We start from the raw sequence: 16,046 nt of genomic DNA, 5'->3' as shown, positions 1-16,046 counted from the left end.
AAAACAAACTACAAACAAAGAATTCCTCTCAGGATTAAGGAGCTGTAACTTCTGCAGTATTGATCCCCACACTGTTGACTTCCATAAAGGCTCAGAGGGAACCACATTTTCTGTTGTGACAAAGCCAGGACAGGCCAGTCCCATTTTCTGGAAGCAAAAGCTGCTCGAATCTATGACTCTGAAGGACCCAAGGAGACTAAAAACACTGTGCCTGCTGTGCAACACAAGGTCTTAAGATTCCCCTGGAAAACTGGATTCCCTTTAATTGTAAAACATTCCCTGCAATGATTTCCTGCTCCCCCTCCCAACCCTCTTGTAAAGCAGTAATGGAAAGTAAAGATTCCATTCCATAACTATCAAACCAAGTGTGTTTTTTCTAGGACAATGTGCCATAACACTATTGAATACTCTAACTCATAGCAAAACTTGAGAGCTTTTTTAAAAACCATCCTTCCTTATCTTCGCTTCTGTAATCAAATGTAGATACATATTTTCTTTTGTAATATCAATATTGACCCACTATTTGAAAAGAAAATTTATATGAATTAATACAAAGTTAAGGAACCAATCCTGCAGTCACTGTTAGGAAACAAAGTTTCCAGATGAAAAATCAACTTCAAAAATTATCACTCACGTGTATTGCAAAAGAATATGGAAGCATATTCTTGCTAATAAAAATTACCTTGATTTTAAAATTATGATGCTCCAATAAGTTATTATTTTTTATTTTAGATAAAGAACACAAAATTGCTTTGTTTACTGCAAACATATTTTGCCTTTATATTTCATTTATTTATTTGTAAGAAACAAGAGGGAATATAATGTGATCTGCATCTCTTTATGCTAATAAAACCATGCTAGTCCCTTTCTATAGACAACACCATAAAGCATAAATCCAAATGGAAAACAAATGGAAGTATAATGCCACTGTGAAGCAAACCAATCAACCCTAAAACAGCTGAGATAGATCTCATCCAGCAGTTCATTCATTCTTTATAGAAAAGAAATGAAAATATTCCTAGGTGAATCAGATTAAAAAAAGAAAAAACCAACCACCCTCAGCAGCTCTGAAAGGTTGTAAAGCACTAAATTCCTTTGATTTATGAAGGCAGCATCCACTGCATTGAGCAAAACAACTCAGCATGCCGGGACCCTTTTCCCTGAAATTCCTTTATTAACACAACCTGGCTGTGCCAGTGAACAAAAGCAGTGGTGTGGGGTGTATAAATCATTAATACTATGCCGTGCAATGGCTGAATTTCCTGGGTGAGCTGGAGAGCCTTCCTGCACAACGGGGATTTTGGGCTTGGAATTGGCTGCTATGAAATGTACTTCATCACTCGCCGTGTTTGACGCTTCCCAATAGCTTTGTACTTTTCCTCTCCTTTTTCTCCCCCAAGCCCAGCAACTGCAATAGAAATTTATTGGATTTTATGTCTGTAAATAAAAGGAAGAAAAAAAGCAGGAAAGAAGCAAGCAAGCCCATTTAGAAGCAGAATCCTTTTGCCTTCATTTAAAGACGGGTCGTTTTCAAATAAAATCCACAAATAAATTCAGCATTTTAATAATTTTTCGTTTACCAGTCTAAACTGAAAAAGAAATTGAAAAAAAAAAAGGGGGGTTCCCCTTAAAAAAATATGATAAATCAACTACCACTAAGAAGGTGACTCCTCTCCAAATGAAGTAATTTTCTGTTGGAGCATTTATTTATTTATTTTTAAGAGCAGGCAGCAAGAAGGGCAATGTCTGGGCACGAGGAACTCCTGTACTTGGCTGTTTCAGTGTTTTTTATTTTAGGTGTACCAAAAAGTTTTCCAGAGAGCAACAGGCAATGTCACATGCACGTGCCAAGTCTGGCTTTGTGAGTGGAGCTGGAAGGGATGGTAGCAATGGGAAAGGAAAAAAAAATAAAGTCAAAACTCTTGGAATTGCAGTTTCTGAACGCTCCTGTGCTTTTGCAGCAACACACACTGAACTCGGGTAGGGAACATCAAGGCTATTTATCTTGCCTCTGAAGTTCGTGCAATACAACAACAACAACAAAGTTGAATGTTTCTCCAAACTTTGAAATGAAATAGCAAGTAATCTTTGTAAAACATTCTGCACTAAAATATTCCTTTTGGGGCTAGACTTGGGAAAACTAAAGAGTATGACAGCCAGAGTGATGTTGAAAAAGCAGTCTCCAGCCATATGCTACCCATCAGGGACAATGACACACATTATAAAGGTAACTGAGGGTACAATCAGTCTTTCAGCTGGGCCAGAGCGAGATTCCAAATATATCAAGGATCAGCACCACCACCAAACGAATTTATCGCCATCTAAGCAGTAAATATTTAAGACACTTGCAATTCAGTTTTGCAAAAGTGAACAAGCTGAAGTCAGAAGAGGGAAACGTTCCAGTGGGCCATTTTACACTCCTGCAGCCATCCAGCAGACTCACGATTACAAGACCAAGCCTGCAATGGATGCACAAGTCCCTCTGCATTACACAATAACGACATTCTGAACGGAAATAAATGAAGCCCCTGCAGTGCTATTCTGTCAGCTTTTGAAAGTAAATAACTTTGCTTCTGACAAGACAGAGACATTTTTTTCCTCCTCCTGCCACAGAGCATTAATTGAGCCATGCAGCCATGTAACATCCCAGAGAGAGGACTAATACATGACAAGGGAAAAAGCTTATGAAAGGAGGAGACACTCGTTGAATATATGGACTGCCTGACTTCTTTTCGCCCCCAAATTTTCACACTGGTTCTGTTTTATCAAGATCTTGCTGTCAGGGAGAACTTTTAACAGTTTTTTGCCTCCCTTCATAATGCTTACTGAAACATTTCAAAGAATTACTTTAATTTCACACTGCCTTATGAAAGATGGTGCCATTACAAAACTGTAAGCTTATATTTTAAAACTTATCTTTCTTTTGTTTGTGAATTAAGCTTCAGGCCTACCATCAACATCTGTAATTAACTATTTAATGTATACAAGACCTACTGTCCACAGTAGAGGTAATGAAGACAGCTATAAAAGGAGAAGCTATGAGAAGCAGAACCAAAGAAGCAGTCTTCAAAACAACTTATAATTAATGTTAGTGCAAGTCAGTAAGGAATTGAGGGAAGGCATATTAAAAATATATACACAAACCACATATATATATGGTAGTATGAAATTTGTGCACTGTTACAAAAAAAAAAGCATATTCAGGGTGTTATAGTTAGAAAGAGCAACAATTTCTGGTGCATTTTGATATACAGGGTTAAAAGGTATCTTTAAAGATGGTCTAAGATGAAAGCACTTGCATTCTTATTCATGAGCGTCTGAACATCTTAAGTATTTCAGCTCTGAAGTACCACACTCTTTCTTTCCATATCTGGAGGAAAAAGTAAAAACCGGTGACTCACTGTGAACAGAAAAAATAATTCACTCAGTTCTTACTACAGTGTCTAATTTTGATTCTGCCTGTGTTCAACACAACGAGAAAGAGCAGGATCAAAACACTGCGAGATCTCTCCACAGCTGGAGCCTGCTATAGTGCAAAAGACCAAAGGCCCAACTACAACTGCTCAGGATACTATAGACATTAGATATGCTATTTTCTCTAATTAAATTCACTGGGCTGCTGCACTGACAGAGTAGGAGGGGAAGCAAAATGTAAAAGAAGTCAATGGCGCTGCACCGGGCGACTCAGAGGTAAATGAGCAATGCTAGCAAAGAAATGACAGCAGGTTCTCAGGAGAGCTCTTGCACTACACATCACACTTTAAAACTGATAAATCAATCGCACACACACCTTTAAAAGGCAGGAAAGCTTGAAGGATTCTTAGAGGGTGTTGACTTCTCCTTTCCACTAACATTATTCTAACTCTATAAAGCAAGGCGATAAATTCCAGTGTCACAATTTTTATCGCTTCCATTTAAGCTACCTATTAAATGCCTCAAAAATATTTTAAGCAGAATTAATATTAACGTGATTATAGCATTTATTTACCAGCTCAGAAATAAATGCATTGAAAAACAAACAGCTTCATACTCCAGATTTGCGTGACTATGGTCAAAAAAAAAAAAAAAAAAAAAATCTACACAAACTGAAATATCTACTGGCTGCCCTGAGAAAAACCCCTGCTTACATAACAACCACCACACACTTTCCTTGGCATGAAATACCACAGCACATAATTTTTTTCAGAAAATAACCACCCGTATACATATTTAGCAAATATCAGTGAATAGGGACAACTTACGAACAGTTCCCAACAGCAAATCCAGCCATCACTTTTCACCTGAAGTGTCTGCAAACGTTCAAAGAGCCCAGTTATAGAAACGATGATTCTAAGCCAAAAATATTCACCTGCTTCTGCCACATGGAAGCTTTCTTTGCAACTGCTCTTGCTCTTATATTCCAAAGCAGCAAGTAACCTTCTTAACTGATTCTTCTGCTTCGTGGAGGGGTTTTTGTGGTTGGGGTTTTTTTCGGTTGTTCCCCCCCCTCCCCACTATTTAAAGAAGGGAGTACTTAACTAAAGCACCTCCTCTGAAAGAGGCTGACCTTGTTTGACAACTCCGTGGTTAAATGCCCCAAACTAGCTCTTATTCAGAATGAGAACTGCTACAGCACTTGATCTCCAAGCCACTTCTCATTAGCCTCTGGAAAACAACAAAGCCGCTCTTGTGAGACAAAAGGTAGGTAAACATGCAAAGTGGTCTTGAATCACAGGTGAAGTCTCAAATACCAGCGTTGAAGTTTATTGGCAAATACCCAGAGAACTTATTTACCCTAATCAAGACAAGCAGTGCATCAAGACATCACTCCTTAAGTCCGCATTAACAGCACTTCTGGATGCAACAGCTGCACTCCCACCTTTTGAGGTCTGTTTCATTCATACACTAAAATTCCCTAAGAGTGCCACACTGCCCCCTTAGGTACAAACGCATCCACAGGATACTGTTTGCAGCGTGGTAGCTCCTTTTTTGCTTTAACAGGGCATTGTAATTTCTCCGACAGAGTACAGGCTTTTACCCTACACATATGAATAAACAAGCACTATGTTTCTCTTGGGGCAGCAGAGCTGGTTAAATGAATCAGAAACCCCTGAAAAGATTGCCTACCCTCAGTCCATCAGCTACTGGACAATTATTCAAGGCCCAGCTGTAAGAGAAACAGATGGTGAGTGAGCATTAGTACCGTGGACTTCTTTTCACTCATGCAGTCATAAGCAGAGGTTGTATGTTCTCACACGAAAATTGCCATGAAATAACAGACAGAGGAACAAAAACTGTGCGAAGACTCCAACAGATGCTTAAAATTTTCACGAGCTAAAAGTCAGATTAACTGACTTTACAGGAGAGCCCCAGAGTGAATGAGTACTATAAACGGACAAGGTAAAGAAAGGTAGTGTTCTCATGATTAAACAGTGTCATCATAAACATCAGTTATTGAATGCAGCTAACACACCTGAACCTTTGGAGACTCGCTGAAGTATTAAATGCACAAACCAAATACTTAGAACTGTAACTGCAACGGTGGCATTCAGCAACTGATGTGCTTGTGCTCTATAAAAAAGTTAAACTGTACCCAGGAATTGTTTGAATTGTTCATCCATTTCAATTCTTTACACAATTTTAGCACAAAGATAATCTGTTCTAATCCTTATTCCATTATTGACACTATTGACTGCATCAATTGAAAATGCTACCAAATAAATCAACGTTGAATTAAGCCATGGAGAAAGAATGTGATAAAAAGTCTTTCAGAATCCTATAAATCATCAGATCCAGGAGCATGACATAAGTAACTGAGCGGGGAATTCAGCTTTTCTCCATAGTCGTAATGCTTAAGGCCCAAATAAAATTACACTAATTTACCATGTAAGCAGTAATGGAATAGCTGGGGTAGAGATGGAGGGTTTGTTGGTTTTTGCTTTGTTTTCATGGTGGATTCCTTTCATCATTGATATGAGAGCTGTACCATGAACTACTTTGTTAAAGACAGAAAAGGTTGATATTGAAGTTTCAGTTCAATTGTTTTCGATCTGTGAATGTCCACTATGAGCAATTGCTCCATTTAAGAGGAATTACCCTTTGTACAAACCACTTCACTATTTAAAACAAAGCACATCTATCATCATTAAACAGAAAAAAAAATTACCAATTTGAAAATAATGACAGCAGCACTGTACACTGTGCCATGGAATATTATGGGATGTTTCAAAACAACAGTTCATTTTGTTTCTTTACTCAGAAAATACCAACTAAATAACCCTGTGTCAAGGAAAACATATAAGATAACACCAACTAACAGAACTAAGCTCCATTGATATCAGCTAAATCCCAATTTAAAGTGGTCAACATTTTGCTGCAAAAATTACTTCATGCCAGTATTTGTTGGAAGCTTGTAGTCAAATTGGTTTTTGTATTCATTGTGTCATATTAAGGAAAAGAAAATAGATGCCTTCAGCTGTTTCTAACACCATAAAATATTACCAAGTGACAGGGTGCACTACAAATCCAAGTTCCCTTTTCCTGTCTCTTTAAATATTGACACTGGGGAAAATTCCAACCCAAATGCTTCTCCACTTCTCCCAGTTCGCCCTGTCCTTATAATGACGCAGTGAAAACTTCCAACTCAAACCCAGACATTCTCCTTCTGTTCTTTGCTGCCACCAATACAGTCATTTGGGTTTTAATGTTGTCTGAAAACTCACTCTGGATTTCTATAGTTGGAAGCATCTTGAAAAGAGAATGTCCAAATAATTTCAGACCATTTCAAAAAGCTTAACTAACTCAGAAACATTCTTCAGTTCATCTACAACATGACCTAGGCCTCTGTTCTTTATTCATTTTCAACTTTATTTTCAACAGTTAAACTCAAAATCTTTTTAGGTAAAGCCTACTGTATGCACAAATTGTTTTAAAAAAAAAAATCAGTTCCACGCTGAACTCTTAAAATGTTATATACATGTGTAAACTGGAAGATAGCAGAGCAAATATTAAAGTTTCTAACCCTGGAAAAAGTAGTTGAGCACTCCTGTGGTACACTGTGGAAAACAATTCAACCATTCATATCAAACAAACTGACCAAGCAATGTGAGTTTTGTAGGTAAATAATGGTCAATTTTAAATGACTACTAAAACACGGATTTTCCCCAAAGACTAAGAGAGTTCCACAGAAAACCACCCTCCTCACGGTTATGGGGATAAATAAATATTTACTGACAGAGAGACTGGCTTGCCCATCTTGAGAAGAACGTGATGCCTTTCACAGTCTTTCAGGAAAGACATATATCCAGTTATAAAACCTACACATGACAGAATGCTGGTGTATTTAGCAGGTACACACAAAAGTAGGAATAATTCTTTTCATAAATTCTAAATAGGTGGTAAAGTTTAACAACTGAGAGAGAGCTCCGGTGTAATACAGATGTCTGAGTTCATTTTAATTGAGGTGCAAGTGAGCAGACATATCTGAAGTGCAATTTTTAGAGAAAAACAAATACTTGATAGCTTCACATAATGTCTATATACTGTTGGTAACAGGTTCCACAGGCAGGGGGGATTCACTAGTTATTGAGTTGCCACATAAAGCTTTTAGGTTACCTGTATTCAAGATCGATAGACAAGTTGATAGAGTGGGAAAAACATTTACAGTTTCAGTGAAATAGTGATATCTGCACTCAACATACAAAACAGGTATTTCTCTGGGTTTGCTATAAATTATCAGATATGGAAAAAAGAGAAAAATAACCCAAGTAGACTGTCCTGGTAAAAGTTTAATAATGTTTTTCAAAAATATGAAGCACTTCTTATCCTCTACTGTTTAAAAGCAGAACCACGTTACATTAGAGCTTTGCAGGTAATGTCAACTCAGTCCTATCTGCCTGAATAATTCTGAGATAAAGTAACATTGTTTCTAAAGAAATACTTAACCAAATACACAAAATAATAGATTATATCTGAATTAGGAAGATGATCATCTGGCTCTCTAGGAATTCAGAATAACTAAAACACCAAGCCAGCAACCAAAAGAAGCAACAAGCACGGAATTTGGAACCTGCCACAATTTTCATCACAAATTTGGAAGACTTTTCAACCTACTCTATAATCGTGATTAGTAGAGGTAGAACGATTCTAAACTGACAACAGGATTAAGGAGATGAGAAAGCAAACACTTAAAAAAAAAAATAAAATACTTTGAGTGTGGCAGTTAATCCACTTAAAGAGTTAAAAATTATCCGCCAGATCCAGCGCTTTGTAAAGTGCATTAGCAATCACTTCTCATCTTCCTCCCGAATGGAAGGGATGCAATTGAATTCACTGGTTTAAAGTATTCCTTAGAGTTGCCCAGTTTCCTACACCTTAAAGCAGTGCCATGCCATAGGTGGGTTTGCATAATGATACTGCAATAGCTCACCGAGGAAGGGGATTACAGCACCCAACCCCAGCCCTGTGTTATCCTTTATCTGCTCCTTGCGTGGCCACGTTGACCTCTCACCTTCATTCCCATTTTTCCCTTCAAAAGCTCCGTCTTTTAACGTACAGACTGTTGTCTGACAAACTCAAAAGAACAAATGCAACAAAACGCAGGAGCACATTTTATACATAACCACTAAAGTGCTCGAGTCACGCTGGCTCATTACAGCTGATCCATAAATGTCATTTCCAAAACACATCCAGAATACAGGACTACCAAGAACGTGCATTTTAGTTATGACATGCAAATTATTTCAATTTCAATTCAAATACATCACATTTATCCGATGCAAACTTTAATGGCAGACATAAGAATGCCTCCCACATACGTGTATAATCTAGGGCGTATGCAAGAATCTTTTATTATGCACTCCCATGCTGGAAGTCAGAAAGGGTTTATACTACACTATACGAGAAAAAAATAGCTACAGAAGGGTTTATAACCTGAAAATATTGGACTTCTGTTCTTTCAGCAGTAATAGAAAACAAATGTTCTGAAATCAAAACAGGCTTTAAATCTATTTTATCTGATCTTCAGGAACAAAAATAAATACCGTAAAACATCTTCCAGGCATTTGTAAATATAGAAATAAAGTTAGAGACTGTCTCAAGGAAGTCAATATGAACATAAAGTATTGTAGTGGAACTTGGAAGAAACGTCCCTATTTGTTACACTAGGCACAAGAATTTTTTCCCCCTCAAGTTTCAACAGAAGTAACAGAATAAACAGGATTAGTCATTTTTGCATGATAACATATTTCTGTCTTGGCTCTACACACTTACTAGATGACTCTGTAATGGTGGACTCAGTTATAAAACAGAGGAGTAGAATACAAAGATGATTTCAAAATACTAGTTTCAAAATAATGTGTTATTATCCAGTTATTTCATGTTATAGAAAAGAGGGGGATACCAAATATTAAATAATTTAAGGGGGAGAATACTTAAAAAAAGGACCCTACAAGCAAAAATGAAATTAAATTTAAAAAAATAATTAATTAAAAAGGGACTAGAAATTGGTATTGTTTTGCTGATACCCAAACATTCTTTTAAACCCAGTCCAATATACTTCAGAGACAGAAGTATTAATTCTGCACAGATACAGCTTTATAAATAATTTTTTTCCTTTTTTTTTTTTCTCTGAACTAAAAATCAGCTTGATTTTAATCAGCAGCATGTTTCAACACAGACTTAAAATTCCTGGCTTCAAAGAAGGCTTAAACAAAATTGCCATTGGGCACATTTACATTAGAAGTATAATTTATGCCTGCAAGTGAATAAAGAGCAGCCCTTTATGGCTGAAACTCTGCTACAGTATCCACGAGAAGCACAATCAAAGTACCGTGCTAAATATCTATAAACAGTATCAATAGAGACGTTGCAAAAAACCAAAAATAAATAAAAGAAAAACCCCAACACACCAACCCCCCCCCCAAAAAAAAAAAATAAAAAATGTATACATATATATATGCAAAGGCTCGATGTCCTATTAAAACAATTTTCTACTCACTCTCACATTCTTAAGTGCAGGCACAACATTCGCTCCACGCAGTGGGAGACATTTATACAGTCTATTCACACGGAAAATACCTCCCCGGCTGCAAATCCCCCAAACGACGCTGACAAAGCAGGCACTACAGGAAAGGCAAAAGTTAAGCAAACTTACCTGCTGTAAGTACATAAAAGTCAAGGCACAGGAGAGCTGGGGACACATGCCCACATTCGGCAGTGCCACGCAGGTTGCACCCGTAAGGGGATGCTGCATGGTGTTGCTCTGAAGTCTACGTAGAACAAGTGAGGGGGCTTGCATGCAAGCACGTTTGCCCTATCTTGTCACTACCCTTTTTTTTTTTTTTCCTCTTCTTCTTCTGGTTATTTAAATAAGAAACAGGGTTTCTCGACTGCCTTTTCCTCCCCAGCGCTAAACCCCTACATTCGTTTGTCAGCTAAGGCAACTTGGTAGATTTAAACTACGGATTTTTTCACCGAGAGGAAAAAAAGAAGACACAGCCTGCAGCCTATTGATGAGCAAATGGAACTTCCTCAATGACAGAGAGAGCTGAAGCTTGTCTCACAACAGTAGCTGCTGACTAGGAGAGAGAGAGAGAGAGGGAGAGAGAGAGAGAGAGAGAGAGACTCAGTGAGGCTCAGTCGGCTGGTGCTGATGCTGCACAGCTTCTCATTTGTCAAATGGGTCCTAGGGCAGGGTCTTTACCACTCACCAAAATTCAAATACTGCATTTTAAAAATCCCTGGAGAGGATAGGGAAGGAGAGAAAGTGAGAGCGCTGCATCACAGGCATCCATGAGATCTGGGCAATTAGTGTCATTGCCCAGCTGGGACTGAACGCCTGTTATGATTCTGCATGCACACAGACACACTCACACACTTCTTTTTTTTCCCCTCCCAGGACTCACACCTGACACAAAAAGGGCTTTCCCCTTCTACGAACAAAAGTATGGAGCACAAAGTAGGAAAAGGGAAAGAATCTTGGCTAGCCAACAGGATTCCAGCAAACATACAGTGCTATAGCAAACGAGCATTTTTAAAATACAAATTAATTTTATACCTACATTTCATTCACTATCTAGTTGCCCAGAGGAGCCTACAAAAGCATTACAGTGAAGCTGTGCAAGAGCTGTGTAACCACTGCAGCAGAAACACTGGGAATGAAACAAAATTCTATGGCACACCGTGTCTACTTCACTGGGGGGGAGGGGAGCAGGCTTGGATAAAGACTTTATCTTAAAATTGGTCTAAAGCCCATCTCATCTAAAATTACAAATTTATTTGACAGCTAGTCAATCTATTATCAAGGACTGCCCTATCAGGTTACATGGAAAAATTACATTTGCAATTTTCAGAATTTAATGTTTACTTTTTACTTTGAGAACGATTCCTCAAATTAGTATTCCACTCTTGCCAGCTTTTTCTTCCCCCCTCCCTTTATTTTATGGAGTAATAATTATTCATTAGTAGATCTAGTTAGTCTTTATGTAATAAAGTAGGATGTGACCTGCAAATCAAATAATTTATATTACAGCTTGTCCTTGAGGTCCTATATTACAGGTCTTTTTTTTCCCTTAGATACAACTCAAGTATAACAGAAGATACAACTATTTTTAATTAGAATTTGACAAATGAATCAAATATTAATTCTTCAGAAAAGAAGGTCAAACCTCAGAGCACCACCTGAGGTTTTGAAGGGGTTCCTTTTAAAAGGACTCTGCAGAAGATTTTAACATCACCTATTTTATAGGTTATCTAATTCCCACAAAAACACATCTTAGATCAAGATTTTAACATTAACAACAACAACCAAATAGCCCACATTCAAGAGAAGTCTATTTCATCAACAGCATAACTGATTTGATATAAGATCTACCCTTAAAGACAAATAATAGTCTCCGCTTAACTGGAAAGAGAATCAAAACATGTCACTGCAACTCAGGTGCTGTATTGAAAAAAAAAAATAAATCTTTTTCATTGTACATGTGCACACACATACCTGCACCCACACAAGCCTCAGAGACTGATTTAGATCCACTAAGTCTTCTTCATGCAAAACTGAAAATTTTCCAGTAGAATCAGTTATTACGTAATTTTTCTTTCTCAAAAGGAGTCAATGCAAGAAAACCAACGTATTTAGGACTCAATAATCAACACCAAAACAATCATGCATAAACTTACAATACAGGAATTGGGTTTGGCTTAGGAAACACCCATGTTTTTGCAGTTTATCATGGACTCATCTACTAGAACAGCCCAAATTACTTAATCACAAAAAAACCCACCAAAAAACCCCCCTGAAACCACCAACCAAAAGAGCCCACATGCCACAGAGCAGGAGCAAGCAAGAAGGAGGAGAAATGAACCCTCTCTGTGCCCTTTCTCCTTTTTTCATTCTTTCTCTGTGCCCTAAGCAGTCTCCTGTTCTGACAGGAGTATGTCATGCTTTTCTTCATTCTTTTTTTTTTTCCCTAGCACAGAAAGGTTGTTATTCTGCAAATGCCCTAAGCTCAGAGAAGTTTCCCTTCAGTTCGTTTTCATATGAAACACCATAAATAATACATGGTCCTTTAATAAGACCTTATCAGAATGTTTAATGAAAAACAAATACATTATGTAAGGAGGCAAATAACCAACTCCTTCCACATTATGTCAAAATCAAAGGCATCATGCTTCCTGGCCAAACAGTTTGGAACTATATAAGTCTATCCAATTTCCCAAAGTGAAGTTCTGGAACATGATGTTGGTCAAGCAAAGCTTCTTCTGTCTATTGCACTATTTTACAGATAAAAGGACATCCATAAAACAGATTAAACTCTTAAAAGCAGTGTGTTGAACAATTACTTGAAGAAAATTTAGCAGTGTAAATGGAGCTAATAGTAATTGTAAGAGGAAATTTCTCATTGGCCTTTTATCCTTAAATTGCACACAATTCAAAGTCAGAAAAATATGACCCACAAATACTATGGATTGCTTACATTTACATATTCATGTTATAAAAACAAGAACATCAATGTTTTCACTGTCCAAATCATCTGTACACAGAGAAGCAATAAACATACATAATTCAGTAGTGTAAGAGACCTAAAAAAGAAACACAATTCTTTAGGCTGATATATGCTACTTCAAGACATGCAGGGGAAAGTCATTACCAATTTTCATCCCTTCCAAGGATAACTCGTCATTATGTCTAAATAGAAAAAAAGGTACCAAACTGTGCTTTATTTTTATAAATACAAAATCAATGTCTCTTCTTTAAAGCCATTTCCTTGTTTATACACACTCTTCCACCTACCCCAGCCCATTAATCACAACCACATTCCAAGTTATGGCTATATATACCCTAAGTACCCCCTCAGATTTGCCAGAGGGACATGAATGACTGTACACAAGCTGACCTTCCCTCCTTGTGCACAGCCAGAGTCTCACTGCAACAGAACAGACAGCACAGACCCCATCAACACCTCGGCTGCAAATTATTAACAACTGGATTATTTCTGCCTTGTCCTGCAGCCATCAGGGTGTGCACTTGCAAAGCCACTTCACCCCCAGCACAGGACATCTCAGTGCTGCCCTGTTGGGTCAGGAACTGAACTCACCCCACGCTCAGCTGCTGCTGTCATCAAGTGCATATCAATTAACAACAAATACAGATGGTTTTCAAAACAAAAAGAAGCTACTCGTCTACGCCACCCAAATCAGCCTCGGTGGGAGTTCAACCAGAAATGTTCTAGGAAATAAAACCTTCCTCCACACACGAAATATGGATCCATCTGAGGTGCAATATCTACTATACCACCACGGGAGGCAACACTCTCTCTTCCAACCTGTTTGGGTTGCCCATGCCGTGGTTTATGGCACAGGCAGAGATCTTGCACTCTCCCCACACCCAGTGAAAATGCCATTTAAGAAACACCAACAGCAAAGTTTTGATCAGTCTTGAGTATGCAATTAAAAACATGAAATTAAAGAAGCTCTGAAGCAAAATAAAAATAAAGAACAGCGTTTCTCACATAGCTGACATACAAATCCCAACCCACTTTCATTTACAATGCATTTGTTTAATTAGTATAACATTTAAAACCATCCGCTCGGTTTGTTGTGATCTGGGAGTCAACCTTCTGCTTCTCCAAACTTAAGCTCAGATTTCCTATTTCCAAACCTTTGACCTAGAAGTTAACCTTTAGACTCACCACAGCAGACTGCCTAATCAAACCTTTCCCATCAAGCAAAAGATCTGAAGCACATCACTTGCAAGACCACACACAATTTTACAGTTCAGGCTTGTCTCAGTACTACAGTACTCAGTATCTACACCAACAAATCTGCACTTATAGAAAGTACACAGTATTATAAAGACTGCATGCCTACAGATATCAAGCATTAAAAAAAAAAATCATGACTGCATATTAAATTAAACCACGTGATGAATGTATTTTCTTCTCAACTGGTGGATGTGGTACAAAAATAATTCAGGCAAGTGGTATAGAATCTAATAGTAGTGCAGTCCCTTCTCTAAACACTCCTTATCTAACACCACAGGAAAAAAGAGCTCCTAAGCACTTCAAAACAGGAAAAGAAGCACAATGTAAGTTTAAAAATAGAATACATCAGTAACATATTTTGATCAATTACTATCAATTATCAGTATCTCTGCCTTTATTTCAGTGTTCTGTTTTCTGTATATGTACCATGGTTGTTTTTTTTTTTAAATAAATTGCAGAACTATCCCAGATGTTTTTAAATAATTTGCTTTGTCAAAAAAAGGGGGTTCCCTCTATTCTTGTAAATCAACAGCCAACATCTCATTCTTCCAGTGATACTTTGTTGTCATGAATATCCCTGTTTCTAATACAAGGTTTCTGTTAAGATTGCTGTCCTTTACTAGGTTTTTGCACAAGATCCAAACATTTCAGAGGCTCATTCTTACCTCAGGCAAGTAAGAATCACCAATTTTCTGTTTCTATTAAGCAGGGTGCTACTCCCATTGACTTCTCCTTTCCTACCCCACCTCTACAAAGCCTCTGTAGCACAGTTAACCTCTCCAGCACCACTTCATGTGTTTAACATTCACTTCGTGGATTTTTCACAACAGAAGAAGCCAAGAGTCTTTATTCCCATCCATGGGCGGGGGTGGGGGAAGGCAACAAAACAAAGAAAATGTTCTGCCCTTAAAGAGTTCGAGACGCTCGCGAACAGAAGGTGTAGGTGGGATTTCCCTGGATTACAAGTCCGTGGGCATTCTGTGGGAAGCCGGGGGGGTGGCAGGGGGGAGGGATGGGAAGGAGTCCGGCCTAACAAAGTGATGGTGGCTCAGTTTAGTGCGGGTTTACAGCGTCTCTTGACCAAGCCGCGGGTTGGTGACTGTCCCCCGCAGAGCCGCGGCCGGGAGCGCTCCCGATCCCGCTCCCGGTCCCATTCCCGGTCCCGCTCCGCCGTTCCGGGCGCTCCATCTAGCGGAGACGCGGCTCATTCCAGCCGCTCCGGCCGTGACCGACCTGCTCCGCCACTCCCGCACTTCCCAAAGGGAACGAACACGGGTTTCCCGAGGACACTCGTGTCCCCGAAGCCGCTGCCCACCCCCGGCTATAGCAGCGCGCTGGAGGCGGCTCCAAAGCGCATTAAATTCCTTTGGGATCACCACCGTCACTCCTCTCTCCTCTGCCTTCCCCTCCACTTTTAACGCTACATTGGCACCAAGACTCGGTGGCCAGAGGTTGGAAAGGCTGATGCCTGAAGCAGCTGAAGCTCTGGGAAAGCATTCCTCACCCAGTGGCAAAGGGAGCTGTGTGGGAAGCAGTGGGCCCAGCAGCCCTGATTTTAGGGAGGTTTAAGATGATGCGCAAGGAAAAAAAAAATAAATTAACAAAGCATCCTTATCTAAACTGTTACCTCCGGAGTATAGACTTGGGAAAAGCAGGGAAGGAGGCAGAACCAAGCAGGTGAAATGGAAATTGGGGTAGCAAAATATTCTGTCAATCCCACTCCTACCTCACTTGGCACAAAGGTGGTATGGACACTCCCACATTTCTTTTTCAGGAGCACAGGGTGCTCACACCCACCATGCACTA

General features: G+C 38.9%; 1 protein-coding gene across 30 annotated transcripts in view; it reads right to left on the bottom strand.

Moving 5' to 3' along the window:
• Nucleotides 1-16,046, bottom strand: part of RBFOX1 (RNA binding fox-1 homolog 1) — a 1,157,213-nt gene that overhangs the window by 254,661 nt on the left and 886,506 nt on the right. The window contains exons 1-3 of one of the 30 annotated variants that reach the window (XM_032703691.1): nucleotides 10,689-10,795; nucleotides 10,133-10,556; nucleotides 4,242-4,289 (exon numbers count right to left, since the gene is read on the bottom strand). The exons of 26 other annotated variants lie outside the window; for them this stretch is intronic. In XM_032703691.1, the coding sequence (XP_032559582.1) occupies nucleotides 4,242-4,289; nucleotides 10,133-10,276 (192 nt within the window). In that variant the 5' untranslated portion in view covers nucleotides 10,277-10,556; nucleotides 10,689-10,795. Of the gene's footprint in view, nucleotides 1-4,241; nucleotides 4,290-4,348; nucleotides 4,379-10,132; nucleotides 10,557-10,688; nucleotides 10,796-16,046 lie in introns of those variants that run through there. 3 more of the 30 variants (XM_032703693.1, XM_032703696.1, XM_032703707.1) reach the window with 3 other exon arrangements.

Source organism: Chiroxiphia lanceolata, chromosome 16, assembly GCF_009829145.1.
Source record: "Chiroxiphia lanceolata isolate bChiLan1 chromosome 16, bChiLan1.pri, whole genome shotgun sequence".
Taxonomy (NCBI): Eukaryota; Metazoa; Chordata; class Aves; order Passeriformes; family Pipridae; genus Chiroxiphia; species Chiroxiphia lanceolata.
The sequence above is the reverse complement of the archived record's forward strand: the minus strand, read 5'-3'. Positions and strand labels throughout refer to the sequence as shown.